This window comes from Camelus bactrianus, chromosome 13 (genome assembly GCF_048773025.1).
Source record: "Camelus bactrianus isolate YW-2024 breed Bactrian camel chromosome 13, ASM4877302v1, whole genome shotgun sequence".
Taxonomy (NCBI): Eukaryota; Metazoa; Chordata; class Mammalia; order Artiodactyla; family Camelidae; genus Camelus; species Camelus bactrianus.
Genome location: NC_133551.1, coordinates 29,838,680 through 29,859,165, shown reverse-complemented (window position 1 = coordinate 29,859,165; position 20,486 = coordinate 29,838,680). Strand labels below are relative to the sequence as shown.

The following is a 20,486-nucleotide window of genomic DNA, read 5'->3' as shown; positions in this document are numbered from 1 at the left end:
TTTCATCTGTTTCATCAATGCCTCTTCTCAACAACCAACAGTGACTAAATGTCCACGCTGAGGACTCCTGATAAGTAACAGTCATGAGCCACGCTGAAGCAGAGGGAAACCGGTCTCCACAGTGGCCTCTGAGAGCCTCGTGGTGGGGACACCCCCAACTCCAGACTAACACCTGCCACCCTTCCTTCTCACTCCATTCCCTCCCTCTCCTTGGCATTCCCTCTTCCCCTAGGGTGGCACTGCGACCTCCCTTTCAACTTCAGGTGCTTCGTCAAGTCCCCTTCTCAGTGAGCCCTCCCCTGACCACCTTATTTAAAGTCACAAAGCTCTCTTTCTTGGCATTCCCAAACCCCCTGTATTTGCTCTACTTTTTAAAATTGCATATATCATCTTCTAAAATACTAAATACTTTGCTTTTTTATTATATTTATTATTTATAATCTATCTCCTCCCTGTCCCCACAAAAGCTCATTGAGCAGTTTTGTCTGTTGCTCCTATTGCTTTGCTCACTAATGTACCGAGAACAGTGTCTGGTCCTAATTAGGTGCCCAATGAATACTCATTAATGGTTTAATAAATGACTAAATCATCCTTTTGCTCCTTGTGAATACCTGACTAGTCAGACATAACTGATAGGAAGGAGTTACATCAATAAGAAAATCTCATTTGTTAAAATATAAAGACTCAAAATATAGCCATCCTATTTTTAAGGTTAAACAATTGTAGACTCTTAAAAAGCTTGGAAATTAGATCTGGCTTTTTGTGTCTTGATCCCACTCTATAAAACTTGATGCCAAAAATTCCCATGGCAACTCAGTTCCTCATTAAGAGGACGGGGGTATATTTAGAGCACAAAATCTCCATGGAAGGATCATTGAAATTGTGGTGTATATTTTCTCTATTCACCTCTGTTAGCTTTAGCTCTGGGTCTTAAACAGAATTCAATCTTAAATGCTGCTGATCTCCAGCCCTTCATGCAGAAAGGAAGGCTTCGACAAGACCTAACTTGAATGACTGCTTGCGTTAAAAAGCGATTTGGGATAATGCAGCCAGAGAGAGATTTTCCATTTGCAGAGGGTAGGGGTCTCTGGGCTCCTTGGAAAGCCGTTGATCATAAGGCTGAGCTACCTTTCAACAAGGCTTGCAAATTAGAGAATTATGTTGCTCAGACCATCAGACAGGAACATCCCTGCACTTAGAGACAATTCACTGGTTATATTTTACATGTATGTAAATTCAACCCAAATTGTTTCTGTGAACACGAGTACCTGGAGGTATAAAGCTCTTTTTCTGTCCTTTTATTATCTTTTCCATAATTAAAAATAACTCTGATGCGATTAGCTCTTTTTCAATCAAGAAATATCTTTGTTTTCCCCAAAAGAGAATTGTCTTGTCATGTTTTTTTCTTTGTTCAACATTCTGAAGAAACTCCCAAGAGGTCATCGCCTAGGTGTTGATAGCTGCTAACAATTACAACATGTTGAGTAAAGATGGTTTAATCATCATAGAGCCTGGAGTAGGAGTGAGGGGTGAGCCCTTATCATCTGTGTGTTCATGTTTATTCCTCTAATTCTAATTTAATCAAATGCATTTCATTCTAGAAAAAGGCTGAGAAATTTACCTTACAATCAGAGTTTAATTCCAAGATCTGAAATCATGCCTAGAAACACAAGCTTACTTGCTGAAAAGCTCATTCTGAGACCTGCGATGATAGACAGGCGTGATCTATTAAACTCCTTCCTTTGGAAAAATCCAAGATTATCTTCCAGGCTCTGTGATCTGTTAGCTTTTAGCTCTGTCATTTCTAAATCCCAGTGCTCATAAGGGCTTGAAACTGGATTCAGTCTGTTTAGGGGAATTGGGCTCTGCCACGCGCCCACCCCAACCCAGCTCCCTGGAGTTAGACAAGCGGGGATCCAGTCCCAGCTCTGAATCTTTGTAACCAGGTGACCTTGGAACTCATCCAAGCCTCCTTTTCCTCCTTAGTAAGCTGGAGATAATGACACCAACCTCATGAGGTAAAACAGTAATAGTAAAATTCTCAGCAAACGTTAGCCGTCACTGCCATCCACATTTTTAATTTTCACAACAGTTCTACAAGGCAGCAGTCTTCCCTGCTTTGCAAACTATGGGATTGAGGAACAGTGTAACTTGCTCAAAAGCATCCAGAAAATAAGGGGTTAAGCTAATTTGCATATGTAAAAACTCATGCACTTCCTTCCATGACAACTCCTTTGAAGCTATTTAACCCCAAAATTCTTTTGTTTGTAAATTAAGGACTTGGACCTTAAATTTTTTCATTTCTCTGTGCTATTTATTAGGGTCTAGTCTGAAAGCAGCACCAAGGCTGTGGGTCCTATCTTGAGCCTCAGTTATTCTGAAGTAGTCATTTTTTTGCTATAGGAGAACATTCCACCCTGGAGATCTGATCACATAGCTCTACACTAATGTTTGTGCAAAACAGTGCCACTTCCTTGGAGCCTTTGTAACATCTATTAGCGCCTGAGTTCACTAACGGGCAGAGAGATCGACAGTTAAATAGGAGCTCAGTGATACATTCACAGGAGCTGGTAAAGGAACCACTACCACTGGGGCCATGTCCCTCAGGCTGTATACAGTTCAGCCTTATTGCAGAGACCAGTTCATCTTTCTATATTTTAAAAGACACTGTGCTTCAAACATTTGTATCATGTTTTAATGACCATAAAAAGAAAATTCAAAAACATGCTCTGAGTGCCTACTGTGTGCCTCGCACTAGGCTGGGGCTCAGCGAATCCATGCATAACCATTACTGAGAACGCATAATGAAACAGAGACACCTAAATAACACAGAACAAAATAAGAACTGCAAAAAATATACTAGCAACGTGTGCCTTTGTTTTCTCTGAGGCTAGAGATGCCAGGGAATGATTTATTCTGACTGGAAATCTTGGAAAAGGCATCATGGAGGAAATGTTAATGGCCTTGAAGAATAAGTGAGATAGTAATGAAGGGAGAGGGGGAAGCATTGAAGGCTGAAGAAGCAGCTTGAGCAGAAGGCAGGGACACATATGAGTGGACTGCACCTTTGGGAGACACGAAGGAGGGTCTGCAGCTAAGTGTAGGCTTCATGTAGACAACAGTGCAAGATGAGGGAAGCCAGAGCCTATTATGAAGGCATTAAAAGACAGAATGAAGCTTGCATTCTATTTTCTGAATAATGGGTTTTCAATGGGCAGAGTAATACATTCACATCAGTATTTTTGTAAAATAATTCTAAGGGTAGTACGAAGGATGGATTCAGGAGATAAAATACGGAGGAGGCTGAAGGAGTGCATACTACTGTAAGCAAGAAATGAAATGAAATTCAGACAGTTGCTGAGGAAATAAAAGAGCACTCCCAGGGGCCAGGGGCCACTCACCAGGAAAATAATTTGTAATTGCCCATGGAGAGTGAGGGCAAGTGAAAAATGGGAAGAGAAGTGACAGTTTGAGCCAGGGTATCTTGGGAGAAGATAATAGATGTCAGTTTTCCCTGATAAGATTGGAAATTTTGGAAAATCTGCAACACATTCGTGGAATTTTCCAATTCCTTTCAATATTACAAAGCATAATCTTCTATTTTCAAAGTACAAATCTACTTGATAAAAGTCAACCATTCAAAAGCGAGCTTAGAATGTACTCAAATGGAGGCCACACCTATGCCCTTTATAACTTGAATTTGTAGAGGATGCAAAACTACTTCAACGCATCTTAGCTTTCCAGCTGGGACTCTTTAGCAAAAAGATTAATAACAGAAAAATGAACATAAGTCTATTAACATGTCTGTTTCACGTATACCGGGCCGATACTCAGGAAAAATGAGTAACTCAAAGAAGTGGCTTCAGAATTTACGATTGAACACCATCTTCACAGGGATGGAGGCTTCTTAGGGGAGAGTAAATGATTTTTAAGGAACATGAATGGGCCCTTAGAAGCATAGATGAGAAGTATGATAGTTTGTGATAAAGTTTCTCTGAATATGGTGTCAACTTCTGGTCTCCTGTCCTCTGATGAGTCAGTCCTGCTTGGTTGATGAAACTGTTCAGAATATTGATTTCCTTTTGGAAGATGTATCTTTAGGCAGATTATGGGAGTTCAGAGAAAGCCTCTCCTTGCATTTGCTCTTTTCATGTGCCTACAGCTCAAAACATTCAGTATGGCAAAGTGGCATATTTGGGGGTGGTATAAAGCCAGCAGCCGGGAAATGGCCGGATCAGACACCCACAGGAAGCATTTATAAGAGCAATGCCGTGGAGAGCTGCTTTAAGGAAGGTTACTCTGAATGTTGAGTTGTATCTTCTTGAATATACCTTTCATCGCTTTCATTGTCTCTTTATTTTTTCCTCCCCATGCCTGCACTTTTAGAGGAAAAGTCCGGTAAGAAATAAGTCCTTTCTATATCTTGGCCAAACATTATTTACTCTGTACATGTTCTGTATATCTGATGACTGACTGTATTTAACACCTAAAACCGATTCCGAACTTTAAAAACAAACCTTTATGAACCAGGGCAAGGGCTAACTATGCCCTATGGGGAAAAAAAGGAAGTTGGTTGTTAAGTGATTTTACAAGCCTGTGATTAAGGGCCACGGGGTAATTTTGTAAAGATTCACCTCTGCCTCAGTCATAGGCATGTGATCAAATATTTTAGTATTAAGTTTCATTTATTGCAGCTTCCACTTGGTTTAGTCCAGCTACATATACTTACCATGAGCTAGGCGAACTTTTTTTTAAGTTAATTTTCTTTGAACGTACAACATGATAGCATGTCCCTGAGTGAACGCTAGTGAAGGTGGCCTAGGAAAGGGAAGTTGTCCTCTTTTCTTCTTTTTTTCCCCAGTTAGTCAGAAAAATTATCCCCTCCTGGAGTTGTCAGAGACAGAGAAGGAAAATCTTTATAAAGTGCGAATCATCTCTTATGTGGTTCATTTTACTACCAGGGTAATTCTTAGTGGTAGCACAAATTGGATACGAGGTACCTCCATCTTTTTTTTCTTTTAAGCAACAATGAAACAGATCTATATAAAAAGAAAATACATTGTTCTTGTCTCGGCTGCCTGGTTTATTGGGAAGATGTTCCCAGGATGCTGACACACAGCTGACACAGGCGACCTCTCCACTGGAAAATATGAAAATGTTGTGTTTCCATGTTAACACGCACCACGAAGTGGTTGCTTGTCTATTTAACTCACCTAAGTGGATGCTGCAATCAGTACTGTAACCTCCCATCCTGCCATTGACCCAAAGCTGGCAGTCCCTGTACCACGCGCAGGAGATGCTCTGGTAGCAGGTCATGTGATTGGAGGAAGGAAGAGAAGAAGATGTAGGAAGAACAAAAAAAGCAGAGTCAGACCATTGCAATTTATCAAAATGTGGACCCAATGATTTTTGTTTCCAAGAATAAAACCAGTACCTATTATAATTATTATTACTAAACTAAATGACCTACTTCTGAGTAATTGGGAGTCAGTTTCATGTTATGTGACATGCTGTGACGTACGTATCATTGGCGCCCTTCAACAACCTTTCTTTGTATTTTGCCAATTTCATTTATTCTTCTTGACCCTGAATTTATCTCTGAATTATCCAAATTTGGCCAATTGAAATACTAAGTGGCCTGAAGTTTCCTAAAGTGGTGCTTTAAAAATGTCTTGTTCCTCATTATCTTTCCTCCTCCTGTGTTGCTCTGACAGCAATGTCAACCACAAGTGTTCCTTTTCCTCACTAGCTGTGTGTCTTTAAAGATGATTCCTCTCCTATGCGCCTGCCTCATTCTTCCTTGGAAATGTCCATGTTGTTGACGCTTAGCCCACTCAACTTTTAGTGGTATCTTGGTTAGTTACAGGTGCTTTGTCTCTCTTCCCAAATGGAGTTTCAGAAGATCATCTCTCCAAGCCCTGCTGGATGTGATAGGCATTCACTGTCATCTGACTTGTAACAGACACAGAAACAAATTCAACTATAGACAAACGCATACCATTGAGGGGGAGGGGAGGGTGATTTCCCATAGGTTCTTGCCTGATAGATTGTTTTCACCCTAAAGCATTTAAGAGCAAATAAGAATATTGGCTAGGATCATAGTAATAAACACAATGATCATATATTCTAATTCTTTCCTAGAAAATTCTCTCACTGAATCACTGAGTTTGCTGTGACTAGACTGTATAAAAATAATATTTGTTTGGCGCTTTGTGGCTTTTCACGCTTTTTCCTGTTTCCCTACAGCACTGAATTTTTAGCAAATGAGGATGTTGTAAAGCTTCAAGACCTGAGGCTGGTTATTTAGCGATTTTGACAAGCCAGATTGTGTTTGGTTACTTCTTTTTATATATATCTTAAAACACCCGCATTGGCTAGGACTAAAGTTAGCTGAATTTAAATTAATCCTTTTGTGCAAAAAATAACCAAACAAAGCTGATGTGGGGTAAGGACACTGTGGGTACTTCGAGGACAGATCCAGAAGTATCTTCTCTTAGGAGGGCATATTCATACAGCAAAGTATATATATTGTAGAAATACAAAATGTTCTGACCAAAGATCTTCATTCTAGCAACCAAATCATAAATCAGTAGTGCATACTCACTTTGAAAATAGCGTCAAAGTACAAAGTAAGACTTATCTCCAGGCTGAACATAAAAATGGAAGTAGAGGAGAAAATAAAATGTTTTTCAATACCTTCTCCAGGATGCATCAGAAGATCGAGGGAAGACTAGGAATTGCACAATTAATGTTTAATCAGGAACACAGGAAGTTTGTGCAGAAAACAAATAGACCAATTGCAAATTCCTTGTCTGAGTAATCAAGTGAAGTAATAACAGTAGACAAAAAAATTTACTGAGAGCTTATTATGTGTGATACAAATGTCTGCAATCAGAGACAAATTGGCCACCTGCAGTTTCTGAACAACAGAATGGATGTTTTGTTTGGTTGTGTAGTTAAAAACAATCTCAGCACCGTTTAAAAAACAGAATCTTTGAAATTAATTAAAAAAATCAAGATATGCATCTTCTCTGATGACTCTGAAGATCCGGCAGCCCTAGGTCCAAATTTTTACACTGCAAACATGGGTGCACCCACCTGGAGGTTAGTTCCCCAGAGCTTTGTGAAGCACGTGTGCCCTCACACACGGCACCCCTGCTCCTTGCCCTGCACACTACTGAGTTTGCAGTTTAACACAGAAAGAGTTCGGCTTACAGAATCTATCAGGACCAGACCCTGAATGAGTTTCCTTCCATCTTCGAAGCCAGTTCTATATAGTGGTAGAGCAAAGATAGACCACTTGAGGCTTCAAGGTTCTTGGGAAATGACAGGAGAAAGAGTAAAATAAAACTTCTAACAGGAAAGACCCTCCCCTCCTGGCTGGTAATGGCCTTGCTGTCCCTGTTCAGCAGAGCCTACAACTGCTTTCTGAACCTTAATGATGACAATTAACATATAAAGCCGTTCAGTCTGACTTCTGGGATCCTTTGCCTGCTTTTTAAGGTTTCAGATAGCTTTTAATGATGGACCTGAGGTTTTCTGGGTCTGACCTTTCCACAGCTTTTAGCTGGGTCTTCTGGATTCTGGTTAGCAAGCTTGTGACTGCATGAATCTAAACAGCTGGATCTTGATGAAGGCGTTTTGGCAGTAGAGTTCCCAAAATGCTTTTTTAATCATGCTAACTTTTACTAGAAAAGAATACAAACAGGAACTGTTGATTAAAATATATGGGTTTTTAACTCACTGAACTTAATTTTGGGTGACTTAATATAATTAGAAGTATTTTGAAAAGTGTTGTTTTCTATAGTCCTAAATAAAACTTCTTGAATTTGAGTTCTGCCTACATGGTTGCAATGTACATTTTATTTTGCATTATTTCTCCTAATCATCTTGGGGAAAACTGTCTCTTTGAATCCCCTCTTTGCTGTAATTTATGCTGCTTTTAAGTGTGAATTGTTTGCCATGAAATTGAAGCTAAAATCATAAATCCCCACCTTTTCTTCTTTAGAGAAGAACTTTAGCCTGGTCATTAAAGAATTTTAAAGTCAAAAACTTTATATAAAACAGGGCTTGAATTTGTCTCCAAACACAGGATACATTTGTCAGTAAAAGAATTTGAGCCCAGAAATACATAGTCATAACTGTCCTTTTTTTCTGATTTTATTTAAATTGCATCCATGCAGATAAACAGATTCATAAGAAAGTGGCATCGATATGGAACAGAACTGGGAAAACATGGTGAATAATAAAGTCTAAAATTTTACAAGTAAAATTGACCAGAGTAAATATGTCTAAAATCCTAGCTGCTGACTGATACTCGTCTGAAAAGTAACCATTCCTGGCTCTCTGCTTTAGGAGTCCTCCAACAGCATCAGGCTTGGTGTCCTAGAAAGAACGTGAGGATGAGAGACCCGAGATCTAAATTCTGACTCTGGTTCTACCCTTTTTCTAGTCTCTTTTTCTTCTCTGTATCTTAAAGGCAATTGGACTATATATCCATGGAGACCTCCCAGGTATAGAAGACTATAGGTTTTTATTTCTTGTCTATATTCTGGAGAATAGAGCCATCTTTTTCATTTATGCAACCTTCCAGATACTTTTGCGTTTGTGCTTCTTGCCCAGATTTTAGGATTTGGCCAGCACTGGGTCCCCGGTACAGCCTCTGTGAATTCATGGGCAAGCTCATATCCTGAAACGGAAGCTCCGAGCAACAGCGCTTGCCCCACTCACATCATAGTCACTCTTGTTACTGCAGAAACATCCTAAAGATGGAGAGCAACTAGAGAGCACTGGGGTAAATGGTAGCAGCCAGGATTGAGGAGTTAAAGAAAGAAGTCATATGTCTATTTGTCCACGCATCACCCGGTCCACCAGTGTTCCGTGGCTGCTGGACGGTTTTCTTCATTCCCACCTGCGCTTGCCAGGAGCTCCTCATCTCCCTCACCACATCCTACCCGTTGCTGGAGACTGCCCAAAGCACCAGACCAAGAACATGTGCTTTAAAAACGTCCTCAGCAGCACTCACTCCACAGAGTGCTAAAGGGAAAAGCCAGGCAAAGAAGAGGTCTCTCTGATCCTTCCCTCTGAGTTTTGGAGACTCTAATTAAAGCCCTGATTATGTGGGAAATGTATTATGTCTGTGATGTTTACTAATACCCTGTTGTGTGGGGAAACAGTGTTCCCTGAACTACCTATTCCCTAAAACGCCCCTTCCCAAACAATATGGAGGAAAAACATCTCAGGACAAGGCATGAAGAACTGCCAGTGAAATTTTCTTGTATTTTTCTGCTTTGTCTTTGTGTACGTAGAACTGAAACTAGTACATTCCCATTAGCAAAGCTATGCTGTACAGTGGATGGATTCTCTTTAAGTTTCTCCAAGACCTCCTTATGGTTTAAGTAAGCCACCAACACAATGACTGCCTGTCCTTCTTTGGCCCGATTACTCAGAGTGTGTGTTTGGTTAGCTGTTGATGAAGTCTTCTGTTACCCAAGCCTGTTGACTGATCCATCATTCTCTGACTAGGTGTCTGTTCTCTCTTCCTTTTTGCTGATCACAGAGGCGCAGCCCGGTAAGAACCCTCAACATTTTTACCTTAAAAATGTATAGTGAAAATTGTTGCCAAGGCAGGGTGGCCAGGTTGGCTTCTTGTAAAATTTGTAACTCAGTATGAATGAGGCAGATGAATTAGGTTTAGTAGTTGAAAGTTTCTGGTCTTATGTGTGTTCAGATCATCAGAGCACTTCCCATAACAAGCTAAATTAATACATAGGTATCCCAACTCCTAGTGCTATGTGTGAAAAATGTGTGTGGTATATGTGTGTATGCGAGATCTGGAGGTTGTCCAGAAAGCACCATAGACATTTGTAAAACGTGATCATAAAGAATAAGAAAACAATCTACCTATAAAGGGAAGTAAGGAAACAATTTGTAAGCCACATTGTTTTTAAGCCTGAATTTAAAATAAGTCCCTGGACCATACCTTATATTGGCCAAGATACAATAATACATAATCATACTTTCTATCTTGGGAGGAAGAGCCCTGCTTTCAAGTCAGTCTTTCTAGGCTGTCACATATATATATTTCATCATTGAAGGCAAATCAGTACCAGTTTGCATTGTTCAGAGTAAATATCAATCATTTTCCTCAGGTTGAAAGTGCAATGAATTTGAAGCAGCAAAAAGAAGGGTCTTTGCTATGTTTAAAATGATCCCCACCTGCCCGATCAGTGCCTTGCAAGAGGAAATGGAATGAAACAGTGCTCTCTGAAATATCCCTAGGCTTGTGCCAATTTGATCAATCAAATACTGTTTGAGGCAAATGCTCTACACTAGCTGGCAAGCTGTGGTTCTCTATTTAAGCCACAGAGTTGATGATCATAGCACCTTCGGAGACTAGGTGGATGACTCCAACACCACGGTTAGGTAACATCTCAGGTTATGACACATTACATTCTTTTTTTTTTTTTAAGGAAAAAGAGTGAATTGACTAAATCAAAATGAAGGCAGTCTATTCACAATCTACCTATAAAAAGAATCATTGCAAGGAGGGAAATGTGGTCACTTGGGGAGGATAAGGTTTTAGAATTCAATGGACTTTTTTCCTGAATGTGGTTTGTGTGGTCATTATCACCTTAACCTTGTTCTAGATTTGTCCTGTTGTGACATCAAGGCCATCGAAGGTCTATATGCCGGATCCAGAGACAACAGGACTTGCTTTTCTGTTGCTAATGACTTTCTGCTGATGGAGTGAATATCTGTTCCTTTCTAAACTGATCTGAAATTATTCTTTCTCATTTCTAAACAACAGAGTTTTCTTGCATATTTCTGCCATGTCTGCTTGCACTGTGATTTTTCATTCACAAGGAATATTGAATAAAAAATGTCACAGGGGCTTCCTGTCTAGTGCTTCTGAATAATAAATATCTATCAAATGAATTGATCTACCGGGAAGCAATGAATACCAAAGAAGCTTTGTATCTTTCTTGGTTTCACAAGTGTAACATTTTAAACAAAAGGGTAAGACAGAGAAACCAAAAGTTCTTCAATGTAGCCTCTGGGGTCCCCTAACTCCTGGATTTCAGGTCTCACTATACCAGGTGGGTCCTATTCCCTCAATGTCAACCTTGTGATTGACTTCTTCAAACTAAAGCCCCTGTATCTTTTCCTTCAGACCCTATTAACAAAATTTTGTCCGAGGCTCCTTAACCTAGAAAAACATTTTAATGCCGTTTAAATAATTTGTTCTCTTATTATTTTGTCTATAGATTCTTATTTTCCAAAAGCCAACCTGTATCCAAGCTCTGATAATGACTGTAGCTGATTTAAATGATATTTATTTAAAATGTTAATTAATTTAACAAAACTTGTTAATTAAACATATTGATTTAAAATGTTTATCTATTAAAATAAATATTTATGAATTTAAAAAATTTTTACTAATAATGTAATAAGTGTCTATGTGGCACACACATGCAGACTGTGCTATTAGGCAAGATGAGCCAGAAAATATAGTTCGAGAGAGCCGCTAAAAAGCGACCAGTGAATCTTTATTCAGACTGAAACTGCTCCTCTGTCGTAAATGAGTTCAAAATGAGAAAAACTTCTGATAAATTCTTAGGAAAGAGGGAAAAGGGCTTCTTATAAGTCTGCTGCAGAGGTGCTATATCTTGTCCTGACTTGTTAATGTTATCATTTGAGAGAAGAAAACTTGCGTAGCCACCAGTTTGAGCCTTCACCAAAGTCAGAAAGTAGAAACAATTGTACGTTTGGTTATCACCCACCAAACTCAGAGTCATGCCTTCTGGAAAACTTTCTTATACTTCCATTTCCCCACCCCCGAGTTCTGTCCCTGACATTCTCCTAAGGAGGCCCTGCCAGCCCGTGCCCCACCTTTTGAGGCCACCTTCTACTGCTCTGCTTTTCTGGAAGCAGCCTATGCTAAGAACCTTTCACACGGTGATTTTGAATAAAAACTTCTGTCTAATCAGTCCTCTCTTATCAAAAAGACTAGGGCATTATAAATCTGAAAATGACCTTCTCAGACTATTCCTGCCAAGGCAATTTGCATCCCAATAGGATCACAATGCCTTGCGCTGAAGAAATGACTCCCAATTGATAGATCAGTGGCCCCCAGGGCAGGCAAGTAGAGGAAACTGGGGTAGGGAGGTGGGTGGGAAAGAATGGAATTCTCTGGCTCTCTGAATAGAACAGCCCATTCAGTGGTAATGCCTTCAAATTTTCCTTCTCTTTGACATTTGCCACACATATCTTTAAAACTTGCATTAGTAAACTAATGACTATTTCTATGAGCGACTTATGGACCCCATGTGATAAGAGCAGAGAGTACCCAGAATACGTTCTATAATTTTTAAACATCAAACATGAGTTAAACTTGAATTTAATTTCTTGTCTGCTGGATATCAAGGGCTCTTTTTTTTTTTTAATGGACTATTTAATAGTTGCTTTAATTTATCAAATCTACCCAGGTAAGGGATTTTTTCTGGTTTGGAAGATTTGTTATTTACCCTCTCTTCCCCTCTATAATCTTCGAGTAAAATGAAAAACTGATTTATATGTATGTGTCTACAATTTCCAACTTGAATGCAATTCTGAGAAAAAGAATCATTTTTCCCCATCTGCATTTTTTTTGAGTTCAGTTTAATTGCAATAACAGAAATATACATATTGTACATAACATATATGTGGTCTTAAACCTTATAGTGTCTATTTCTAATTCTAGGGTGCAATTAAAAGGAACTTATCCAGTAAGTATATCTTAGCTACCAGAAGTAGAGTATGATTTAAAAGAAGGAACAGTTCCTCGGATCTTGGAGCATATATGCATTAATTTACACACTCTTGGGCTTGATTTTGGAGGCTTTCAAATGTCTTACTTTTACAGCAGGGAAATCTTATGATAAAATGGCTCGGTGGGTTCAGAATGATTAATGTTTAAATCTTGAAAGTGAATATGTTTTTGGATAAACATTGCTATTTTCTTTCTATATTTGTCAACTCTTACTGTATCATTTGATTTTAGAAATGAATTTAATCAAGCGTGTGTTTATGGATTGGGATAGGAGAGGAGGATGCTAGAATGAACTGAAGACAGAAGCAGCTTACCCATTCTTGTGTTATTTGATACGAAAATTATAGTAGTATAAATTAAAGTGATACGAAATAGGTTATAGCTACACGTGGCATGATTTTCTTCTGCTGTATCCAGCACATTCTAGGAAATTTTAAATGAATGGTTCCTAGTTAGAGGTAAAACATTTTCTTGGTATTTCAAGAAAAGAACAGGCAGAGAATGCTGGATTCATGTACTCTGTACATATGGCCTGGCTTAGTATTCTCTTATGGTAATTTGGGAACAGAATGGATCAAGGCAGCAGACATTCAAAGAAAGATGTGCTGTTCCGCTGAGCTCTGCAGTGTACAGATCTTCTATTTGATGGCTTATCATGGTAATTCCTTGGTTAATCAGGTTATACAAATGCCAAAGAAAATGCTACTACGTATGCCTGATATATGGCTGTTGTATTGCCAGGGCAGAGAATTTGTTTTCTAGATTCATTTTGCAGAGTTTTCATACAGAGTTGCTTATTGATGGGACTCAAATCTCTAAGTGTTTCCAAACATAGCTCATAAGACAGAGAAGAGAAAAATGGTAAAAAAAAAAAAAAAATGAAGAAGCCTAAAAACTTCCTTTGTCCTGTGCATCAGGCGAAGAAGTGGCGAGACCCAGGCGTTCCACACCAACTCCAGAACTCATAAGGTGAGTGTGAAGAACGTTAGCTGTGTTTTATGCCCAGCGTCGTGCACGCTTAACAATAAGACAAAGCTCCTTTGGCCTAAACTCTCAGCTTCTAATAACAAAGGGCCTGCCCTTCTGTGTACATCACAGCAGGTTCAAATATGCTATCGTTTCTCCTAAGTGCTGCCTGAGGGAGACCTTTAGGGAGATACTCTGCAGTCATCTAAAGTAACATCCATCAGAATGAGCAGCCTCTCACTAATGAGAGGTTAAAGGCCTATATGAAGATGTCATTTGGTGTCTGGAACGCTGATCTGAAATATGATTATGTTGCCTTATAAATCGTATGTAGCCTGTTCAGTTGAATACAACTTTGTGATACATCCTGTCTGCCTCACACCAAAGGACTCTTCTATTTTGTTTTTGGTTTTTTTTGGCAAAACATTTTACACTGTGTATTCCTTGGAATAAGTAACTATTTCACAAATAAACATTTTTTTCCAAAAAAGACTTCTATTTCTATCTAAAGCCTGGATCCTTTTAATCGTCCCTCCTTCTCTGACCCCTTCCCTCTCCCCTTCACCTCTTACCACTCTACACACTCTACACACACACACATCCCCAACGCGTTAGAACCAACGAGGGGAATCAGGTCTGGGTAAGAAATAGAGAAGATGATGCAGCTTTTTGTTAATAAGTGTAATTAATAATTGGTAGAAAGGATGCAAGTTTAACATATTACCCTTCTTTTGCCCCCAATTTCTCAATACTCTTCTCTTTCTGAGATGTGCAGTATTAAGGTACTAGGAAGTGACAACTAAGCTACTATGTTGGAGGATTGGGGCGGGGAGGAAAATTAGAAGTTGATGGACTTAGTTTCTTATTCAAACACAAACTGCCTGGTGGCTTGTTCCCCACCCTCCCTATGCCTGACTTCCACTAATCATAAACCGCGTTAACTACATCACAGAGACTAAGGTGCGTTGCAACAAACTGTTATCTCTACTATTACCTCTTCTAAGTATAGAGAATCAGGATGCTTTAAAAGAGTTTCTTGCCTTCATCCTGTCACTGTTGGAGCAGCCCCTTGGTCCCCCCTTGAGAACCAGGCATCTTATCTGTTACCAACCCTTTTGTCCACATACGTTGACATCTTCTGAAATATACTTTTTAGCCCCTTGGAAACTTGAGTACACACACATGCACATGAGTGCACACACGTACACCTGCCTGACCATGAAAAACATCTGAAAGCTTGTACATCTTTTCAACATTAATATGTCTTTTCTCTACATTTTCCTTTAATGTGTGTGATTTAGCAAAAAACCTCCAGATGACACCACGGCGCTTGCCCCCCTCTTTGGCCCACCATTAGAGTCAGCTTTCGATGAACAGAAGACAGAAGGTAGGAAAGACTCTATATTAGATCTATGGATCTTCTTTTCATTGAAGTATCACTTACCTAGAGTAAATGTATGTGTTTTGAGGCGTATTTTTAATGTGTCACCAGATCTGCACATGAAAGAATAATTCTGATCTAGGGGTGCTATTGGCAAACCTCTAGTGTTTCAGGATTTGAAATTTTACCTCCATAAGTATCTAATAGCTAACAAGTTCACTCTTCAAAAGAGGTCTGTACGAATTACAGCAAATCTATGCAGCTTACTGGTCGGGGAGTAAGGGCTCTAGGAGCCAAACGGTCATCATCATGGAGCCAGACCTTCAAACTCCCCATCGTGGTTACTGTCACTGCGATCTAGCCTCCCCGACCACACTTCCTCGCCTGTCCACCTCATCATTGGAGGTGTCACTGAGATTGCTCACACAACAAGACTCTGTTTGCAGGCTCAGGACCCAGGAATGCCCTTGAATCATTTAGCAACTTAAAAATAAAATGTTATGGGAGAAATATCATTTTGGCTGTTATTGTTGGGTTTACCCTAGGAATTTTAAATTCTTAGATTAAATATTTAACTTTTAAAAATTGATGTTTTTTGGATGGATGTAAGTCATCTTTACTTTGCTGACATAAAAGAAATTCTTTATAAAAGGGATCTAATCTATTCCTGAAATGTATTTGTCTAAAGCATGTACCTACAGCATCTGGGGTTGGTAATATGGAACGTGTAAAAGTTATTTGATTTAAGAGCACAATGGCAGGTGTATAATAGAAGGTTTCTTTTTAATGGGCTGGTGTGGGGGGCTCTGAACTTCCTGCCTTCCTGACTCCAGTGCCACCTCAGGCCTTGGACCGGGTGCCCAGACCATGTGCAGCCTAAAATGTTATTTTTCCAGGACCCAGTTGTGAAGGAAATTAAATTTCAGTGTTAAGGATAACAAGATTCACTACCAGTCCTTACAAGAGCAAAATCTGGAAGGGACCACATAACTTCCAAGCAGAGCCCACCAGAAGGAATTCAGGGCCATTTGGCCAGCTAAAATTTTAACTATAGAAGAAATGGAGCATGGACCCTGGGAGACAGCTGGCAGTCAGCCACAACTGAATATTTCTTAATGATACAGTTAGGAAAATGTATAAGGAACATCTCCAAATATACCTTCAGTGACTGAAATGTCTACAACTTAAAATGCAGAAGTAAAGGTGACTCTGTGGTGAAGTTATCCGTGGTCTTTTTAACTCATCTGTGATCAGTCTCGCTTTTAACAGCATCATGATGTATATGTGTAGTGACTGAAGATGGGATTTGATATGTTGCATTTGAATCTACCAATCTTTTAAAAAGTCCAAATAGTATGGAAACTGGTATGCCAGATAGAAAATAGATTCTTAAAAATCAAGATGATATCCCCCACTGAACCCAGGAAAAAACAAACGGCTACTTCACATCTTTGGAGACTGTTTGCTTTCTTGTTAGAAACCAAAAGGAGCTAAGACCATCCCGGAGGTTTGTGATGGAGGAGGGGATGCACACCTGGACTTGTCAGCGAGCCTGGCTTGATTGTTCTTCAGGCTATTTCAGCCCCTGAAGTTCTGCAAAGTACCAAAATTTGCACCAAGCATACTAGTCCTTCTAGTGTCTACACTTACCTTTCCTATCTTCTCACTCTTACTTTTTTGGTTGAATCTTCTATCATTGGTTTACAAGACCTGGGAGGGAAATATGCATTTTGGGGGTTCAGTATACATGCCTGGGATCAGATCTTAGCGCCTCTACTTCCACCATGAATGTTGAAGGGCAAGGCGTTTAACCACTGAGATCTTTGGTTTCCTGTCCTGAAAATGGTATTAACATCAGCCAGGTGGAGGTGTGGTAAGAACTAAAATGTATCATAGTAGCTATTGGCCTCGTGATAAGTGTTTTATATGCATTTTATATACATTATATTTCTACATATTACCTCTTTTAATCCTTTTAGTAACTTATTATCTCTACACGGATGGAAAGGAAGCTGAGAGGTCACATGAGTTGCCCCAGGTCCTACAGTAATTGTGGAGGCTGGATTCACATCCACATCCAACTAACTTCCCAGCCTGTGTTTTACAACGTAATGACAAGCGGTATTTACACAGACCCTGGCACATGATAGGTGCTGAGAAGAGCTAGTTCATTCCATTGTTACCATAGCAACAACAAAAAATCGGAAGGAACAGATGAAAGAAATAGAAGAAACATGAGCTTCAGTGTCCTTAAGCCTAATGCCTCATTGCCCTGATTTACTTTAGATGTCTATGCCCTTGTTTATTTTTCTGGTTCTTTTAAGATGTTCATCAAACTTTTTTTTGAATAATTTAATGTCTCTTTATGATGCTGTAAAAGATTTTGTTTAAAGACCCTGCAAAGTCCTTTAAAGATGAGAACCACTGTACGGAATTGAGGCATTTTCATTTTTGAAGCATATTCATAGCAAACTTTAAAGAAACCAACTTAAAACAAATGTCCACAGGAGTGATGCCTGTGTTTTCAAGTGGGTGCCAGAGTCAGTACATGGATTGTATTGACATTTAGACTGTCCTTAAGTGACCAGCCAGGAAGAGAATGCAGACGCTCTATTTTGCAAGTTTTTATTTAGCTCTACGTGCACACACACACACACTACGCTCCTATGTCTATTCTCTGCTTGAAAAGAATAAGGACCAACACATCCCTGAATTAATTTGCTAGGACCGAGGCAAGACAGAAATAATTCTGGGAAGCTCAACTTTAAATTGAAATTTTAAGTGCTAAAATCAGGGCATTTCTTTGCTGAACTCACCCTGGGAAATTTTCTTTTTATATTTCCAGTTCTTTTAGATCAGCCTGAGATATGGGGTCCAGGCCAACCAATTAATCCAAGCACGGAGTCGCCAAAGTTAACAAGGCCTTTTCCCACTGGAAGTAAGTTACGTGTCTACTCTGTCTGGAAAAATAAGTGACTCATTTTACTGTCTGCTTGCACAGTGAAATGAGGCAACACTTAGAAAGTCTGCGTAAGCCATATTTGGACTGTATACTATTAAGAAGAGTTGTTATTTTAATAGGTTTTAGAGTTAAAGGGGCCCAGGACAGTTTGTTAAGACAGGAATAATATAACAAACAAAGTAAAATAATCAATGTTAAATCGTAGCTTCTTCTGACATCCCACAGGCTCATTCATTCATTTATTCATTCATTGTATATATATACAATGAATGAATGTATATATATACAATGAATACATACATTGTATATATATACAATGAATGAATAAATATATATATATGAGTGAGAAGCAACTCAGCTAGAGAATCTGCCATGCTCCAAGCATGGGCTAGCACTCAATACAGAGGTGACCAATTCAAATACAGTCTATTCTAGTTCTACAGAACAAAAGAGGCTGCAGAGGATAGAAAGGACACATTGAGAGGAAAGAAGGATTATTGGAGAGCAAGAGAAATGATGCCATATGGGAGACAGACCCTGAGACAGGAGATCAGGGCAAATTTATCTCAAAGCAAGGCCATCAACCCTGCTTATTCCAGCATGCCCTCAACCCCGACTCCAGGTGGCTGGGGAAAGAGGTCCCAAAGGAAAAGTGAACTCTTGGAATCTGCCAAATGCAGCCAGCGACAAGAAAACATACATTTAAAGGAAGAATAAGAAAAACAAATGTACCTGTTGAAATCATAATTCCGAACTTTGCCCACAAAGCGATAAGCCCAGTTCAGAAGGATGAGTCTGGGATAGGGGCATACTACAATACTTTTTCTATCTCAGGGAGATTTTTTTAGCTGTAATTTTTACCAAAGTCATCTGTTCACTCTTCAAGTCATTTTGATCCCAGATTTTCAAAAATATACCCAAATTGAAGACATATAACTTTGAGGACTCTTTCCAGACGCAGTCCAGGCGAGAATATTCTGACTCTATTAAAGCCCCTAACCGGAGCCCCTACCCAAGCTGTTTTCATTTCCCTGCTCACCCTCTGGACTGTGATTACCTGTGACCATGATATTCATTCATTTGGTTGTAAATTCCTTGAGGGCAGAGTCTCCTGGTATTCAACCCCATGTCCTTAGTTCCTAGTACAGGATAGGTGACTTAGTTGGTGCTTGAGGTTTATTGAATAAAGGAATGAATGAAAGGATATGATTATTGTTATCATCTGACTTTCTTTTGACAATTTCTTATCATAAAGCGGAAGAATCTGAATGAGTCCTGCTTCAGTCCCTTAGCTTTGAGCTTAAAAACATTTGGACCATTAATGACTGTTCCTTTTCCAATAGCAGGGCTGTGAATGAAAGCCCAAATTCTGCTCATGTAAGGAATAGTGTGTAACTTAGGGAGAGAGTGATCAATGATCCTTGGCTTCTCATCTCTCGGCAGCACCTCCACCACTGCCTCCAAAAAATGTACCAGCCACCCCACCCCGAACAGGCTCCCCCTTAACAATTGGCCCAGGTAAGCTTTGTTTTTTTCTGTTCTGGGATGGTGTAGCAATCGGCAGCAGTGCCCCGGGACCTCGACACGCCCTTGCTGTGTCAGAAGCTGTGGGCTAGACAACACGTGAAAATGTTTGCATTTAGCTTTACTTCAATTACAATTTACTATGCAGATTTCTTTTCAAGTGTCACTCCCAGGTTTCACAGAAAGTTTCACTTTCTCAACTGATTTTTTTCTTCTGGGTAATTTCATTGAATGAAGGCCACATTTACTTGCGAGATGAAAGAAAAATAAATCTCGGTATCAAAAGCCATTGTTTCATTGACATCTCCTTTTCTTGGATCTCATTTGAATTATTCACAAATTTAAAGTTCTCAAGGCATAATTTGCATTTTTCCCAGAACTGAGAAATGTTTTTCTAGAGTTAAAACCGTATAGTCCACAATGATAATAAAATGGTTCCCAGGCTGTGCGACGCACAGGTACGCTTGGGTGGTGGGAGATTTTCTCCCAGTAGTCATTAGAGTATTTATTACCCCATGGCAAAGAGAGATGTGAGGAGGATGGAATATGGCAAGGAACTGCTGCATGCCTTCAGACAGATAATTCCTAAGGCACATCTCTACCATCTGTTAAAGTCAATACTACATATTCCCACAATTTATAATCTACCCAGTGGTACTGGACTAGCAAATCAAAAGCGGTAGTAGTTACTTTATGTGTCTGGGTCCTCAGAACATAGTTCTTTATCACCTCTGCCGTGTCACCCTCAGCTATTTAGGCACTGAGAGCTACAGTGGGGCATTTATCAACAAGAGCAAACACAGGACAGAGTCGTTTATGAGACTCATATTGACTCAAACCCA

General features: G+C 39.5%; 1 protein-coding gene across 31 annotated transcripts in view; it reads left to right on the top strand.

The window, feature by feature from the left end:
- The window catches only part of SGIP1 (SH3GL interacting endocytic adaptor 1), a 187,290-nt gene that overhangs the window by 108,053 nt on the left and 58,751 nt on the right, over positions 1-20,486 (top strand). For all 31 annotated transcript variants that reach the window (XM_074376283.1, XM_074376285.1, XM_074376279.1 and 28 more), the window contains 5 exons: positions 12,743-12,767; positions 13,729-13,780; positions 15,079-15,164; positions 18,004-18,096; positions 19,564-19,638. In XM_074376283.1, the coding sequence (XP_074232384.1) occupies positions 12,743-12,767; positions 13,729-13,780; positions 15,079-15,164; positions 18,004-18,096; positions 19,564-19,638 (331 nt within the window). The remainder of the gene's footprint in view (positions 1-12,742; positions 12,768-13,728; positions 13,781-15,078; positions 15,165-18,003; positions 18,097-19,563; positions 19,639-20,486) is intronic.